At 40.7% G+C, this 15158-nt stretch overlaps 1 protein-coding gene across 2 annotated transcripts in view; it reads right to left on the bottom strand.

Moving 5' to 3' along the window:
• The window catches only part of NWD2 (NACHT and WD repeat domain containing 2), a 169744-nt gene that overhangs the window by 89152 nt on the left and 65434 nt on the right, over positions 1-15158 (bottom strand). For both annotated transcript variants that reach the window (XM_087434173.1, XM_014784129.2), the window contains one exon: positions 9558-9646. In XM_087434173.1, the coding sequence (XP_087290299.1) occupies positions 9558-9646 (89 nt within the window). The remainder of the gene's footprint in view (positions 1-9557; positions 9647-15158) is intronic.

Below are 15158 nucleotides of genomic sequence, written 5' to 3'. Positions count from 1 at the left end.
GTTTTGGAAAGTCAGGCATGAGAGTTCCAGAAGAGCCATTCTATGCTGCAGAAATGGTAAGCCAATATTTACAATTAAACTGGAGCAATGAAGGTCAATTATGACATAATGCTTTCCTTCCCTTTTATCATCTCTATGAAGCTTCCTTCCCTTTTTTTTTTATAAAGTGGCTCACGGATGGGAGAAGGATGATGTAACATGCTTATGATACTTTTACAGAATATCAACATGGTAAGACCTGCCCAGGCTTTGACAGACAGAACCAAAATATGAAGTGAGCTAGACAAACTGAAGCACTGGCCTGAGTGAAATGACGTGTGATTCAATAAGGGGATATGCATTTCACCTATTTGATTAATAGAAAATGGAAAAGAGGTGATTAGTTGACAGTGCGGAGAGAAGACCAAGGGCATCACAACATATCCTGTCAATTATAAAGCCAATGATGTATTTTGGCAACTCAGGAGGCAAAATGCATTTTGAGATTCCTGAGCAGGCAGACTGTTGGGAGGAAAAAAATGTGTATAGAGAAGGAGACTGGGCTCGATAGAACAGGAGGGCTGTGGTGGGAGAAGCAGGAAGCATTGGTGGAAAAGTAGGTGGATACAGCTGATGATGAACCTTCAGTGTGAGACTAAGTAATTATTCAATTCAGTAATTATTAGTAAGGCCAAGCTAACATGAGATTCATATAATTTAACTTAACCTACAACTTCAATGTGCAGAGAAAATGTAGCTTCTTTATTTTGTCTAAAACTAGTTTGGCAAGTCTCCATCCTCTGGTTAGCAGGATAAAGTGAACTTTTAGTTCTATCCAATTGAAACCTTAGTTGGAACTGATGTTTTCCAAGAACTCTTTATTAAGTGCTTATTCTCTCTTAGATCAAGATGCCGAGACTCTCAGAGGGCTTGGCATCCCCACTCCTCTGCTTCTTCTCCCTAAGACATCAGGTGACCTCACATCATGAAGGAGAAAAGGCAGTTCTTGGGTGCAGTCTCCAGGTGATGCCCACTGTCTGCCTGGTTGCTAGCATTGTGGCTGAGCTTGGGGCGGCTGGAACCCATGGACTGGCCTTTCCCTCTCAGCTTGGTCAGAGCCTGGTGTTGCTCTGCAGTCAACCCAGACCAACCTCTCCTGCTGTGGATGAAGAGCTCCAACCATTAGGGCCATGCTCCATCCAGTTTACTCACCCCAGGCCCTTTGTGTGGTCACCTCTCCCTGTCATGGAGACTAGCAGTGGCTCTCAACTCAGCATATGTGGCACACAGTAATTGAGGGCAGCTTGGGAAAATTAAACCTCAAGGTCCCTTGCTGCCGTGGCCATGCCCAGGTCTCTTAGCAGGGGCAGGGGTGGGGAGGTGATTGTTGTAAGGTGATCTCTTTCCAGAGTCCTAAGTAGAGAGCAGAGGCAAGTTGCCCTCAGTGTTACCTATCCACCCACTTATGTTCACTGATCTAACCCACTTCCCCTTTTCTGAAGCAGAACTCAGAGAACAGAAATGCGGAAGCAAGTCTACCGAACTCTGGCCCCCTCTCTCTCCTCTCCGTCTCCTTCCACTGTCTCCTAGAGACCACAAAGGGTAGGCCCTGGCTCTGCCTTGTTGACAAGCTGGGCCCTTTTCTCTCATATTAGATCTCCAAGGTCAGAGTCCTATAGTACTGGTTGATACCCTAAAGTAATTAAAGGAATTTAGAGAAATCTTCTCTCAAGCTAATAGCCTGACTTCCAAGGTTTTTGTCTTGCTACGTAATCCTTTCTTGTATGTGACACAGTATTTCCTGAATATTCTTCCCACTCACATTCCTTTTGCACCAGACACTAAGCACCCCTCAGACAGACAGACGCCTTCAGTCAAAGGTCTTTTGCAGTACTCAGGAAGACAAAAGAAAAATGCACATGAATAATTTCATTACACGAGGTTCTTCATCAGGAGAAAGACTGAAAAAGGTGACAGCCAGAAAGAAATTAACAGTGGTTGAGTGCCTTCCATGCGCCAGGCACTCTCTGTTATCTCACTGAATTCTCATAACAATCCTAGAAGATAAACACTATCCCATTCATTTTACAGAGGGGTCAACTATATGTCAAAGAGATCAAGCAATTTGCCCAGAGTCACAGGACTGGTAATCTACAGACCCAGAATTTGAATCCTAGTCTAACAAAAAAAATGTATGCTGTTTCCACTATACCCCACAAATGACATAATGTGCTGCATTTTATTGAATCTAAAATATCATCAGTTGTAGGCTGCTCCAATATTGTACATTTCCACTAAAAAGGAAATGCACCTCCAATTACACTATGACACGCCATTTATTTGTAAGATGAATCCTGATTCCTGAGATGTAAAAGTGTGAGAAAACATGCATCTTAGAATGAATGAAATCTGGTAAATACTGTTTAAGGAAGATTATTGGAGCAGCTGTGTACAGTCTGGACCAGAACACAAAAACAGCCAGGGTAGGGAAAGCTCAGAAAAAGGTTGCCATAGTCACTCAGCTCTTAAGAAACAGAAGCCTTAGCAGAGACAGAGCCTTGTGAAATGGAAAGAAAAGGCAAACTTCTAAGAAACAATGTAGCAGGTGAAGCAGGTGAATGAACGAAACAGCCCGCAGTCTGGATCTAGGTTGTAAAGGGTGAACAATGGACTATAAGCCAAGATTTTAAAGTCTGGAAGACTGGGAAACAGTAGCAGTTGAGAAAGTGGGAAAAGGGACAGAAGAAGGGTGGGTTCCATTTTAGATATATTAACATTCAAAAACCAGAGAATTATCTTCATGTAATGATGGAGGGGAGAGAGCCAGAGATGCTGATTTCACCCAGACATAGGCCCCAGCTTAGGGAGAACATCACACTCTAATTGGGGGTCTAGGGACAAAAAACACCAGGTGGAGATGTCTGGACCTGCACAGCCAAAGGAAACACCAAGAGACGGAACCTCGAGCAAAGAACAGAAGGTCAAATTCCAGACGAAAAAGGGCTCAGGTGGTGCCTTTGCCACAGATGAGCCCCATCCCTTTGGTGCCTTCAGGTGGCATCACAATGTCATTGTGAGGCAGAAAGCAGGTGTGGCAAGATCTTCCTGCTGGCAGGAGCTGCAGGTTTCACTCTCACATTTCCCTACTCACCTAGGAACCCAACACTTGCCTGTCAGAGAGAAGACAAAGGGCTGGGGCCAGCACACGGGGGTTCCTGCTCTCAGGCCAAGTTGTTACATTTAATTGCAAGGGCATATGGGGAGAAATTTTTTTAAAGCTATATTTAGCAAAGTTGCAAAAGGTAACCAATGGCATCCACCACCACCAGGACTGTTCATCTAAGATTGGGAAATAAACGTTTCCATCACTTGCCTCTCTTGATTCCAAACAGTTTAAGTCTTAAGACAGCAGGCAAATGAACTGCTGACCGTAAGTTTTAGTCTGTTGCCTCACATACTACAGTCACTCAGTCCCCATTCCACAGCACTTTTGAAGGTTGCATTAACTATTTCAGGTCACACAGCCTATTAATGCAATGTCCAAAAAGTGATCGAATAAAAGAAAAGGTGACTAATTTGACAAGTGGAAAATTATTTTCTTAATCATTATCTGGATTTTATTTTTTACATGTATAAATGAATTTACATTCCCACCGTAGCTCCCCTAGTTAAGTCTGTCACTTGCAGCTGGATGGCTGTCACCGGACAGTCAGGCTCTCATCTCTGTTAGAATGGCCCCACCTTGACGCTACTCCCATCTTGAACTGCAGAGTCCAACAGGAGCCACTGGCCACATACGGCTGCCGAGCACCCAAAACGTGGCCAGTGTAAATTGGGATGTTTTGTGAGTGTAAAAAAAACACTGGACTTTGAAGATTTAGAAAATACCTCATTAATAATTTTTATATTGATTACATGTTAAAAGGATAATGTTTTAGATATAATGGCTTAAATAAAATATATCATTAAAATAAGTTTTACCTGTTTCCTTTTACTTATTAAAATGAGGTCAGTAGAACATTTAAAATTACATTTGTGGCTCTACCTGTGACTCACATTCTATTTCTTTTGCATTAGCACTGGTATAGACTCTCAGCTTCTGGGTTTTATTCATTTAATCAATAAATTCACTTCGATCAACCAGCACTACTTATGTATATAGTGAGCCAGGTACTATTAAAAAATGCTGGTGATATGAAGATATAAATAATATGATTTCTGACCTCTGAGAGCTCCCAGTTAGTGGGGGAAGGGCATTTTAAAAGTAATTAAAACAATATGACAAATACTATTAAAGATTAAGACTAAAGCATCATGGAATCTTAAAGACAGAAGTTCACCATTTCTTAAAGAGTGAGTATAAATTTTCTAGTCATTTTCATGGGGGGACAATTTAAGGTCACGCTACACATAGGTCACAGTGGGTGTGAAGACTTGGGGAAAAGGAAGAACATGTTTGGGGAACTGAATGTAGTTTAGAAAGGCTAAAGCAGGCTGCCTGTGGGGTAGGGTGACAGACAAGCCCTCACTGGTAGACAGGGGTGGAAAAGAGAACCTTGCATGCCATGTATCCTGTAAATAAAAAGAGTCAGATCTGTATTTCAGAAATACCACTGCAGCAATACTGTGCAGGATGGACTAGGTGGTTAAGGTGGGTAGAGGGTTGATGCTGGAGAGGAGAAGGAAGAGATGAAGGTAAACAGACCAGCAGGGTATCTATTGCAATAGTCAAAATGACAATATCGACTTGAACAAACGGGACAGAAAGAAGAAATATTTAGGGAGGTAGAATCCGCAGGTCTTTGGGATTTACTGGATGTTAAAGGTGAAGAAAAAGAAACAGGTTTATGAAGTTTGGTAACTAAGATGAAGTGAGACAAACACTAGATGCCCACTAAGGAAGTGGGCTATCAGAAGGTATAGTTAAGGAATGATACTAAATTGAGTGGATGGACTCAAATGAAAATTGCTTTCAAAATGGAGGTGTCCTAAGTGCCCAGATCAGTCAAGTGCTCCTTTCAGAGGTCCCTGCCCTAACCAGGTTTACTCCTGGCTCAGGGTCCTAGTGGGGGTTGGTGGGCAGATTTATAAGAGTTCAGAGAGTAGAAGAGGGAGATATCTGGGAAGCGGAAAAGACTGCTTGGGAAAGCTAGGCCTTGAGCTGGATTTTGAAGGACTGGTGGTAGAGGAGAAAGGGTATTTCTGGTAAGAGGGGAGAATTGAAACAGATATACTGAATGAGATTTTCAAGTCAGGAATGAGCAATCAGCAAGATGTGCTCCAAGGACAGGCCGAGAATGGCTTGACTAGCATGGAGTGTTTATGTTGGGAAGAAGGAGAGATGATGTTAGAGAGACAGCTGGGGTCATATTCAAGAGGGACCCGGTAGGCAGCAGGGAGCCATTAAAAGCTTTTAAGCAAAGCAATTGACAACATGACATTTAAGGAAGATGACTCTGCTGGTGGTGTACAGAAAAACTCAAGGAGGGTGATAGTGTAGGCAGTTCTGCTAACACATTTTTACTAAACCCCACTAAATGTCAAACACTCTTCGAGGCCCTGGGGACTTAAAAATAAACGAGAACTAGTCTCTTCCTCAAGGACTCGCAACTGATTAGGTGTAAGCAGGGTACAAGATGAGTTAAAATGCTTTTGTTCACCCAATTTTTGAAGTAATGAGGGTGAGACTAGGGTCTCGGCAGTGAGAATGGAAAGGAAACATCTGACAGCAAGAACGGATGACACCTGTGGATATAATTACAAGCCCTTTATTTATTGGGCCCTGCACCACCTGCTTTTGCCCAATCTGTCTTTATTTTTCTCAATTTATTCCCCTTGTTCTTCCTGTCTATCCTCTTCTCTGTAGCCGTGGGCACTTGAGCACTGGAAAATCAAATAACATATAATTTAAACATCTTGTCCTTTTCTGAAGCCATGTGTGTTCTCTGCTCTGAGTGGGCTTAACTGTCTTTCCATTCAGTTGTTTCCATCTCTGAACAATCAACCTACGTATATTACACATAGAATTAATTGAAGTTCACGTAATCAGAGAGTCTGGTGCATTTTTGTTAAATATCTTAGCTCAAATGAAAAATAAAGGAAACACTAGAAAAAAGCTTGCCAAACAGGCATACAGATACAATGGCCTTGCTTAAAATAACTCCATATTCTATCCATTTAATTTAACAAAGATGTAACTAAATGGCCTACTATGTGCCAGATACTTGACTAATCATTGGGATGAGTTGAATAAGACACAATTCCAGTCCTGAGAACTTTTAGACCTTATAGACAGGTGATGAAAAGTTTACCTAACCAGATGTCTCATCTCCACCACTCACTCTGGTCCATGATGATCTTACTTGTACTATCTTTCTGCTTTACCATTCCTCCCCACGCCCATTCTAGTGTCCTCACAGAGCTTGAGTGAATCTCTTAAACATAAGTCATATAATGTCACTCTTTCCCTTCTTACTCAGTAAAATTCTAAGTCCTTAATCTTGGCCCATAAGGTCCCATGTGATCTGACTTTCATGTCATCTCTTAAAATTATTTCCCTTACTCACTCCATTCCATTCACACTTGGCTCCTCTACTGATCCTAGAATATTCTAAACATGCTCCCACCTCAGACCGTTTTCCTGGTTGCATATGCCTGGAATTCTCCTCCCAAAACATCTGCATGACTTGCTCCATCACTTTCTCCAGATTTCTGCTCAAAGTTCATCTTATCGCTGAGTCTTTCTCTGTCTACCTGGCATTCCCAGCCCCTTATCCTGTTTTACTTTTCTTCAAGGCATTTACTCAATAAAATGCATTTATTATCACTAGAATTTATTGTTTCTTGTCTGCCTCCCCCAACAATATTGAAAGCTCCACAAGAAGAGGGTTCAATTAGTTTGCTCCTGTATTCTCAGCACTGGGAACGTTGACTGGAATGTGGTCAATGCTCAAGAAATACTTCTTGAAAGAACTGGATAAACGATTAAGAGTTATGCATAGGATCTTAGGGGAGCAAAGAGGAGGTTACATAGCATATCCTAGAAGTGATGGGGGGATCAGAGGCAGCTTCCTTAAGCAAGTAATGTGTGGGCTGAGACTTCACTCATTCATATGCTCATGCAGGCATTTAGTCATTCAATCAACACATCTTATGGAGTTTTATTAAGTGCCAGGCACTCTTCTAGGACCAAGAACGCAGCTGTCATGAAAGCAGACAAGTCTCTGTTCCTGCAGAACTTACAGTCACGTGGGAGAAAGACAACAAGCAAGCCCTATTGACACATGCGATGCAAAGAACTAAAATACGCTGATGTAGAAGACAGAAACTGAGATTGGCTTACTACGGAAGCATCTCTAAGAAGTGACATTTAATTGGAGACTGAAGGACAATGAGAAAGCACCCCTGTGAAGATGAGGGGGTGAGCTTTTCTACAGAGAGAGAACAGCCAGGGCAAAATCCTTCAAGAGGAATGGGCTTGAAGTGTTCAAGGAACCAAATGGAGGACAAGAGCTGGAGGGCAGTGGCCAAGGAGGGGAGGGGCATGACGTAAGATCGGATAGGAAGAGTCTTCAGAATGAGTGGGACGTAGGGGGTGAAGCAGGAGAAGAACCAGACTGAAAAGCATTGTAGGCGGAGAGAACAACATGAGCAAAAGCACGGAGGCGTGAAATAGCTTGGTACGTTGAAGTAACTTTAGGAAATTCATTTCCTCTGGGTTCAATGCACAACCAAAGATGGAATCCAGAATACTGCAAACTGGTAAATACTGGTAAACTGGTTTTTTCATGAAGCTTCTGGCACCACATTTTGTTGTGGTTGAGAAAAGAGAATTGTCTCTCTAGAAAACACATCCTCCGGGAGATCTATAATCAACCCACCAGAAAAGACTATACTAAAAACTATATTCTTAGAAGATTCAGATATTACATATTTGAGCTCTTGTTAAGCTTAGAAGTGGGAAGCAAATGTAACCTTGCATATTTTATTTTATTCTAAACACAACCTCAGATGTGTAAGCTGTCACCACTCCCATTTTAGCCAATGAACTGAAGGACCAGTGGGTTAAGTTGCTCACAGTAGAGAGCTGGGGCTCGGTTCCATCTCTTCTTTGCCCAGTGCTGCTTCCACTGCTGTCCAGCATCTCATTGACTCATCTAATGCACCTGCCTAGAATGACCCTTGCCATCAATTTATTCTATGGACCTTGCCCTCTACAGTTTTCCTTTGGCTTTATCTGTCTTCTCCTGTGCCTACTTATAATTTAGAAAATATACTTTTCATTTTTTCCCTCAGCTAATCCTATCAATACCATGTTTTATGGAGGCTATTGTGTAGTTCAACGACTTCCTCCTTCTACTGACAAAAACGATGCAAACCCATATAACCTCAAAGATAAGATTAAAATGCTTGAACACCTCTCCCTCTATACCGAGTCCCCAAGGAGTGTCTAAGTCTTTGGGAATCTTGACAGATTGGAATTCTTGTGACAGTTGAAACCCTGTTATCAGTAGAACCAGATTCCTCGGAGAAGGTAATGCTGAATTCACAACAAGGAATTTAAGTTAGGTTCACAATTTATCAAGTAAATGGTGGCTTATGAGAAACTATTCAATGTGTGTGCCATAATGGCCTGCTGCTGACCAATGCTATGCACTGCGATTGAAGCCATTTTGAGACGTTATTTTATATATCATATTAGAAGGCATCATGAGGTATAAAAAGATAAAACATTTATTCAGGAGGAAATAAACGAAGGGGGAAATTTTCTCCCACTAACAATGGTGCATTTTGCACTCTTCTACCACAAATCTTTAGCACATATTCCTCACTTAACAATGTAAACATGTAGTTAAGATGACACTGGAGAGTTAAGATGTCCACTGTAAAGGAGGTTGAAAAATTCTGATTAAATAACGTTATCTGTTGCAGGAGCCATTCACTTTCTAAATTTCTGGATGTCCAAGACATGCCCAATGTTTTCTAGTACTTTTCTATTAGGTGGCAAAATCAATGGTGTCTACAAATGCCAGGATGTTCATGAAGTTTAGCAATGACATGCAAAGTTACTGTCTCTTGAAAAACTGATATACATATATATTTGTAAATGGTAAATCCCTGAAATGCTCAGGAAAAAGGACATTCTACAACATGAATAAAAACTAAAAGGCAAGACAGAAGGCAAAGACTTGCCAGGCTGCTAAAAGGAAATACTTGTGAGAAAGTTTGTCCCAATTTTTAGATGCAAAACATTTCTAGCGACCGTAGTTTAAAGGCAGGTGCTCAGCAACCTTCACCTCTTTCATAATAATGGAAATTATCAAAAAAGCAAATAAACATGGTTCAAAGAAAAAGATGAGCCAACACAAAGTAGGGTCGGAGAAACAGAGCATAAAAGTGCAAAACATCAAAAATGACTATTTTATTTCCATCTTCCAGTGTTTCTTTTTACCCAAACTTAACGAAAGGAAATTTCACAGGCCTTAAAACTTGTCTTTTATAACACCCAAGTTGTGACAAGAAACAAACATTAGTTATTTAGCTGACATAATTAAAAATGAAGTTAATATCAGAGTTACCTGAAATTCTAATCCGTAGTTTTCTCTGCAGAATTCTCTCAATTTAGGATACACATTTTCTTTTAGTGCCTGTCTTTCTGCTCCCGTGTCTGTGGTAGAAAAACAAACACATAGAAAGTGAGTTATGTCCACATATATATATTTCTGAAAAAAAAATGAAAGCTCACAAATATTAACATTAATATAATCAAGTTGGGGTGCCGCATTGTGAAATGTCGGGATATTTGACTGCTGAGGGAGACTTGCTCTTAACAGAGCAGGGAGAGCAGAGATCCCCGCACCAGGCACACACAAGAAGACTGCAAGACAGAAGGGAGCCTCACTGGTCGGTTCTGTGTGTGCTGGCAGAGCTGAGAATTCACAGTCGATTCTTTATGCCCACATAAACTCTCACATGAGCTCTTACATAGCCACTACCACACAGCCTTTGGAAGAGGTAGAAGGAAAAATTGTAGGGCTATCAGGTGTTTTAGCCCCATTAAGTGTAAAAGTTTCAAAACACACACATGCATTGATTAATTAGTTATTGATTTCCAAAAAATCTAGACTCTTATCATCATTTCCTACAGTATTTAGAAATAAGCAACTTTTACAAAATTCAGTACAGCATCCATGCTATCGGCACAACAATTAGGAGAGACAAAGGAAGAGAAGCCAACATCCAAAACTAGCAGATTCCACACACAGCAGATTCAACTGGCCCACGCTTTAACTGAGTAATGTCTCCCATTGGGCTTAGGGCCTGCCTGTTATATCAGAGAAGGGAACTATTTTACATGTGCCACACCGTGTAAACACTTCATAATAAAACATTTTTATTATTCATGTCAGTAAAAAAATACAAGAAACAGAGAACCTGAAACCAGAAGAACCACAGAATATGTATGTATTCACTGTTGAATGTTTGCACAGAAAGGGATTCCAAAGCCACCTGTGCTGAACAATGCTCCACGTCAATGATGACACCACAAGATTCTTACAGCAAAGAGAGGCTGTGCCTTGCCCAACTGACTTCAGTGAAAGATGAGAAACCGAGCTTTTAAAAATTAGGTTAATGTGTTATCTCATGAAAAGTACCATTTGCTAAATGTACCTCAATCCCAGCCATAACTATGAAACATTTGCATACCACATTTCTAACTAAGGAACCAATTTAAAAGAATTTCCTTATTATTCTCAAGCACATCTGTCTATGCAAATTCAACCATATGCTGTGGTGACCTACTCCACTTTCCTACAGTTTTCAAGCCTATTTTGAGACACAAATACCCAGTCTCAGGAGTCTGAAATACAGCTGCAGCCTGACAGTGTCAGGAACCAGTCTTTACATGGAAATCAAAGGTTCAATACAAGGTCTTCTAGATTACCCTGTGACCCAAATGAATAGGGTCTTTTCCAGTCGTAGACCCAACATGGACCTAAGTCCACAGGGAAAGCAGGACAGAGCTGAGGAGTGGGACATCTGAGGAGTTCCCACGTGCTGTTATAGCACTGGTGGAGGCAGTATACTAAGCTTTTACATGATTTATATAATCTTGGGATTACATGCCCATCCTCCCTCACCCAATTTTAAGGGCCAAAAACACCAACTTCACAATAAAGCTGATAATATTCAATCTCTCTAAAAGGCTATAGATGTTTAAAACCCAAATTTAAAAAGTCACTTTAAAAATAAACAAATACTACCAGATGTGGAAGTTGGCAATATATTAAACAACGATTATTAAGACATTCTAAAAAAAAGTATCAAAATAATACATGAAAAAATTATAAAATAAGCAGCAGACATTATTTGTTTCTTAAAAATGTTTTTGTAACTCTGATTACTAGGTATTGAGATCTGAATGTGCGACAGCAAGGAGGATAAGACAGAAATATAGTATCTAATTACTAACATTTACTGAGTGCTTACTGCAGTCTAGTAGTGTGCTAAGTATTTCTGTGTGTATTTTCTTAGTCACTTGTGACAACATCCCTACAAAACAGGTAAAATTATTATTCTATTTTTTTATAAGAAGAAACTGAAACATAGAGGGGTTCAGAGACTTGCCCAAGTCATCTGACCACTAAGTTGGAGAACCCGGATTTGAATCTAGAAAGCCATATGCCATAGTTTGCTCTAACCATGGAAAATATGCAACTGTGCAAAGAATGAGTCTTTGAAAATGATGAATGCAATAACTTCATGGAATGGTTAAGGGACACTGAAGTCTTAGTATTTATGAAACAAAAAAAATCTGAGTTATCCTTGACGGATACACCCCTTAACAGTCAACCCATCAGTAAGTTCCCTTGCTCCATCTGTCTCTAAACAAATCCTGAATTAATCTACTTCTCTGCACCTCTGGTGTAAGCCAAACTCATCTCTCATCTGAATTCTGTCTCCCTGTTTCCGTACTTGCCCCCATCAATCCACTCTCCACAGAGCAGCCAGACAGATTTTTTAAAAATGTAAATCAGATCACATCACTGTCTTGTTTAAAACCCTCCAGGAGCTCTTCCTGAAAATGAAATCCACACTCCTTCCCTTGAATGTTCTCCCTCTCCCTAAACTCGTCTCTTACCACTTTTCCTGCTCATGTGACTCCAGCAGCACTGGCGTTCATTTGGTTCCTGGGTCACATTCCCACTCGTGGCCTTTGCTCTAGCTATGGCTTTCTCCTGGAATGCTTAGTCCCATGATCATCTCATGGCATCTCCTATCATTCATGTCGGCTGTAATGCCACCTCCTCAGAGAGGCCTTCTCTGAGCCCTCCAGCCACAGAACCACTCTCTAGCACATCACCTTCTTTAAATTCTTTGCACACTGCTCATCACTATTGTTGGTATTCGTTTACTATCTGTCTCCCCCACTGCACTATGAGCTGAAAAGGAGTCAGAACCTTCCTTTGTCTCATTCACTGCTGCATTCCCAGGGATTAGATTCGCACTCAATTAAGGAATGAGTGAATGAGAAAACCCACACACGCACCAGCAACAGAAGTGAGCTGACAGATAATGCTTCCCTGCAATTACCTCCACACACAGAAAGGTTTCCTATTTTACAATTTGTCATTGCATGGATATAGAATCAAGACCCTGTGAAATGCTGGGAAACAAATAATGGGGTGTAGAAAGTTGGTTTCATGAAGTAAGTGAATGAACTGAAATACTGATTTCTGTTTTCTGTGTTTCTGGCAGAATACTAATTCATTTTACCAAGTTATGTTGAACCTTCCTAAAAATGTGAAGAAAGTGTATGCATATATCTGACAGGCATTCTGTGTTAATACTTATAAAAATGACTCAGATTTTTCTATATTTGTGTTAATTATGGTGATTGGCTCTGGAAATGGAAAAGTAATTAAGATAGAATGGATTACGGTGGGTGACAGATAAGCTGGCTTAATTATATTAAAAAAACCTGATTCATACCGACAGCAAATCCGGATGGTTGGCAATTAAAAAACATTAGAATGTCATGGACAGGAAAAATTAAGTCACAGAACGTCACAGATAAAAAGAGACCTCTTAAAAAAGTGTAGATCAGAGACAAGGCACATCATCATTTACTCTTTATACACAGTCATTGAATCCATTTGTGTCTGGCCAGCTCCTTAATGCTTTGAAAAGGTGCATTAACACTTTGGCAGCACTAACTACTGGGTTTTTAAGGAGTTGCTTTCTAAATAACTCCTCAATGATTTCAGAGTTAATGAAGGTCTCTGTGAATGTCTGAGTTACCCACAGGAAGAACATTAGTTGGGGGAGAATTATTAATCAATACCATTATCCTACTTCAAGAAAGGTTTAGATTAATTCCAAATTTTTATTAAAAATAAAAGAGTGCCAAAATGACCATGTTGGATTGGGACCTCTTACTGCCCCTACCCCACCCAACCTTAAGGCCACGGACATAAGATTAAGTCGTTTTGCTCTTGGCAGCTCAGAAAGTTTATTTACGATCCACCACACATCCTCTGCTGCAACTGTGGTTCCAGCCTGGTCTCCCAGGTTTCTGTATGTTCCCTCTTGCCTGGATTCTCCCTCTTACCTGGCCCCTCAGCTAATGATTCGTCTGGACATCCTATCTGGTTTTTGTTGTTTGGGTTGATTTCTTATTTGGTGGCATCCCAGAGGCTGTTTCCTCTTCACACCCTCTAAGTCTGTGCCCAACCAGCCACACTCACCCTTCCTTATTTCAATATCACCAAATTCTGTCCATTATATCATAAACATCTTTTGAATTTGGCCATTCTTTGTTTTTGCACTCACTATTTCTCAACTCCGAGGGTCCAAATCTCCTGTTTGATTGACCTGTAAAGTGTCCCTCCTCATTGCAGTCTGATGTTCCACAGAGCTGCCGGAGATTAACCCCAAGACAAGACAAAAGTGAAAACTAATCTGATCATTAAAGACGTTGGATGGCATGTGGTGGCCCAGTGGATGAAGGCCAGAATGTTCAGCAGATGTAAATGTTATCTTCTAGCTAAGTTTCATCTTCTACTGCTCTTCATCATGTACCCTCCAGAGTGTTTTCCAGAAATTACTTGAACTTGAGCCTCGTCTTCACACATACCGCTTTCCATGCTCAGAATTCCCTATCTATTGCATCCCCTTTGCTCGGCAGACTCCGACCCTTCCGAGTCCCAATCAAAGGCAGCAAACTTTGTGAATTCTTACTAGTCAGAGACAGGCACACCCTCTCCAAGACACCCCGCAGCACTCTGCTCACCCCTATATAACATCATGTTATATATACTTTATTATAATTATTTATTTTTAGTTTGTCTCTTCAACTATACTTGGGAATGCATGGAAGCCAGGAACTTTTTCATACATCTTTACATCACAGAAATTAGAGCATATTAGTACTCAAGAAATGAATGAGCAAATAGATGCTATCATAATGAAAACATTAATTAAACCCAACTAAAGAATTAATTTATCTCCATAAAGCTAACATAAATCAAAATCCAATGTCATTTTCAAATAATAGTTGACTATATTGACAGCATTAATAATCATGTGTGAATCTGTGGTGATGCTACAAAATATATGACAGAATGTGACACAGTAAAGAGCTTAGCAGATCCTCTTCCCAATAAGCAATAATAAAATTAGACAAAATTGTCAACATAAGCATCTTAATGCTCTGTAAATCAACCAAAGACCAAAGGCATAAAACAAATTGGGAAGTGATTATTCATGAAAAACAACTGAACTTGGGTACGAACAGTGGGAGTCTATGGGATTCTTGCCTGAGACTTCTCCTATCCTCCCTCAACCAGCCCTAGCTCTCCCCTCCATCTCAGATAAAGTCAAGCTGTAAACATCAACAACTTCATTGCCAGAGATGACTCACTTGATTTGGAGCTGAGCATGGGAAAACTCCATGCCCATCAGCATTGTTAGTAGCTGTAGTGATCTCAGAGGTAGACAAATGGGGAAGCCCAGTGGTTCAGTTAGCCTGTGGCTTCATCCAAATTTAACAAGGAGATCAAGGAAATCAACAGCCATGGAGGGCTTTGATAAGCTCTCTGCAAATTCCTGGCTGATGGGAAGGCTACCCACAAACACAAGAGAGACTAAAAGCTATCCACATATTCCTGGCTCACTCT

The sequence above is a fragment of the Ceratotherium simum genome, chromosome 8 (genome assembly GCF_057802395.1).
Source record: "Ceratotherium simum simum isolate JZ-2026a chromosome 8, ASM5780239v1, whole genome shotgun sequence".
Classification (NCBI taxonomy): domain Eukaryota; kingdom Metazoa; phylum Chordata; class Mammalia; order Perissodactyla; family Rhinocerotidae; genus Ceratotherium; species Ceratotherium simum.
This window is presented reverse-complemented; position numbering and strand designations above follow the sequence as displayed.